This window comes from Phoca vitulina, unplaced genomic scaffold, assembly GCF_004348235.1.
Source record: "Phoca vitulina isolate PV1807 unplaced genomic scaffold, GSC_HSeal_1.0 scaffold33, whole genome shotgun sequence".
NCBI lineage: Eukaryota > Metazoa > Chordata > Mammalia > Carnivora > Phocidae > Phoca > Phoca vitulina.
In genome coordinates this window covers 7447294-7448990 of record NW_022589736.1, presented here as the reverse complement: position 1 = coordinate 7448990, position 1697 = coordinate 7447294, and the positions used below count along the sequence as shown (strand labels likewise).

The 1697-nt window shown below is 64.3% G+C and overlaps 1 protein-coding gene across 1 annotated transcript; it reads right to left on the bottom strand.

The window, feature by feature from the left end:
- Positions 1-780: 780 nt before the first annotated feature.
- On the bottom strand, positions 781-1236 carry LOC116645656 (calmodulin-like protein 3). The gene has a single exon (XM_032426034.1). It carries the CDS (start codon positions 1228-1230, stop codon positions 781-783), a length of 450 nt encoding a protein of 149 aa, XP_032281925.1. The 5' UTR covers positions 1231-1236.
- Between the last annotated feature and the right edge of the window lie 461 nt (positions 1237-1697).

Here is a 1697-nt window from a genome sequence, read left to right as displayed (position 1 = left end):
TAGGCTTCTCTCTTTTCACTCTGCTCTCCAATGCAAGGTTTCGTGGCCTTTGCAAAAAGCATGAAAATGGAGATCCGCCTCATCTAAACCCCAGATGCAACGAGGATCATTTCAGCGGGAAGCAGAACAAAAGGAGATGTGACAGGGATGCAAGCATTTTATTATTCCCCTGTGCTTCCTTCTCCCTCCCGCTCAGATTTCCCTCCGTGAAGCTGAACACAGACGTGTTACAACTAACCCCAGTTTTACTCCCAGCTGCAAAGGACGAATCACAGACAAGCGAGCACCCAGTGGAAAGGGGGTGACGTTTCTCGGGGAAGCCTGATCGCAAGTGTCAACATCTCCAGCAGCCCCTCACCTAGGCCAGTTCCCTCCCCCCCGCCCCAGCGAGCGGCAGATGGAGCCGGGGAGGCTCCAGAACCGCTCCCCGGCCCTGGGGGCTCCCGCGGCCCCGCCCCAGTGCTGAGTGCCTTCCAGGGGTCCAGCCAAGGGCTCTATGATGTCACCCTCCCCAGTGGCCAGTGGGACTTGCACTGGTCCTCTGCCCACTGTCCATGCAGAGCAATGTCACCGCTGCTCCTGACAGGCAGAAGCACCTGGCGTTTGCTGGGCTGGGGGTGGCCCGTGTCACCTGGCTGGGAAGAGGGAAAAGGGGACAAAGGGAGGCGCACAAAGGTGGGCAGAGTCACCTGGAACGGAGAAGCGGCAGAGCCCACAGGGGCCCGAGGGACGCAGGGAGCAAGGCCAGCCCCAGGTTCCCGCAGCGCCAGGCCCGGCCCCTCACTTGGACACCAGCATGTGGACGAACTCCTCGTAGTTCACCTGCCCATCCCCGTCCACGTCGGCAGCCCGGATCATCTCGTCCACCTCCTCGTCACTCAGCTTCTCCCCCAGCCTGGTCATCACGTGCCGCAGCTCGGCCGCGCTCACCAGGCCGTTGCCGTCCTTGTCAAAGACGCGGAAGGCCTCGCGGATCTGCTCCTCGCTGTCCCTGCCCCTCAGCTGCCTGGCCATCATGCCCAGGAACTCGGGGAAGTCCACGGAGCCGTTGCCGTCGTGGTCGATCTCACCCACCATGTCCCGCAGCTCGGCCTCCGTGGGGTTCTGGCCCAGGGAGCGCATGACGGTGCCCAGCTCCTGGGTGGTGATGACACCGTCCCCGTCCTTGTCGAACAGGCAGAAGGCCTCCTTGAACTCGGCCACCTGTTCCTCGCTCAGCTGGTCGGCCATGGAGGGCGGGCGGCGGCCGGCTCTGGTGGCGGCGGTGGTGGTGGCCGGCGGGGCTGCAGGACAGGTGGCGGTGTGCGGGGCACCGGCTGGCTGGCCGTCTGGCCTGGGCTTGACTGGCGGGCGCTTAAGAAGGAACAGGGCTCTCGCTCACATGCAGACTCCCCGCCCTGCGGTTGCCCCAGGCCGGGCGCTGTTGGAACAGGAGTCCGGCACCAGGAATGAGGCCGGCCGAGGGTTGAGCTGACGCCAGCGCTGGGGTGTGTGTGTGTGTGTGTGTGTGTGTGTGTACGGCTCCCCGCCCACTGCACTGGGAGCCGGCAGGAACCCCCGCGAGGACACCCACAGGGAGGGCGGCCTGCCCAGTCCGCCAGAGACTGGTCCGGGCCGTTCCTTCTGGAATTGTCTCTGTCCTGTCTTCAGACCCCACACTCCCGAGAACAGCCAGCTTCCCTTCAGTGGAGGTTCAG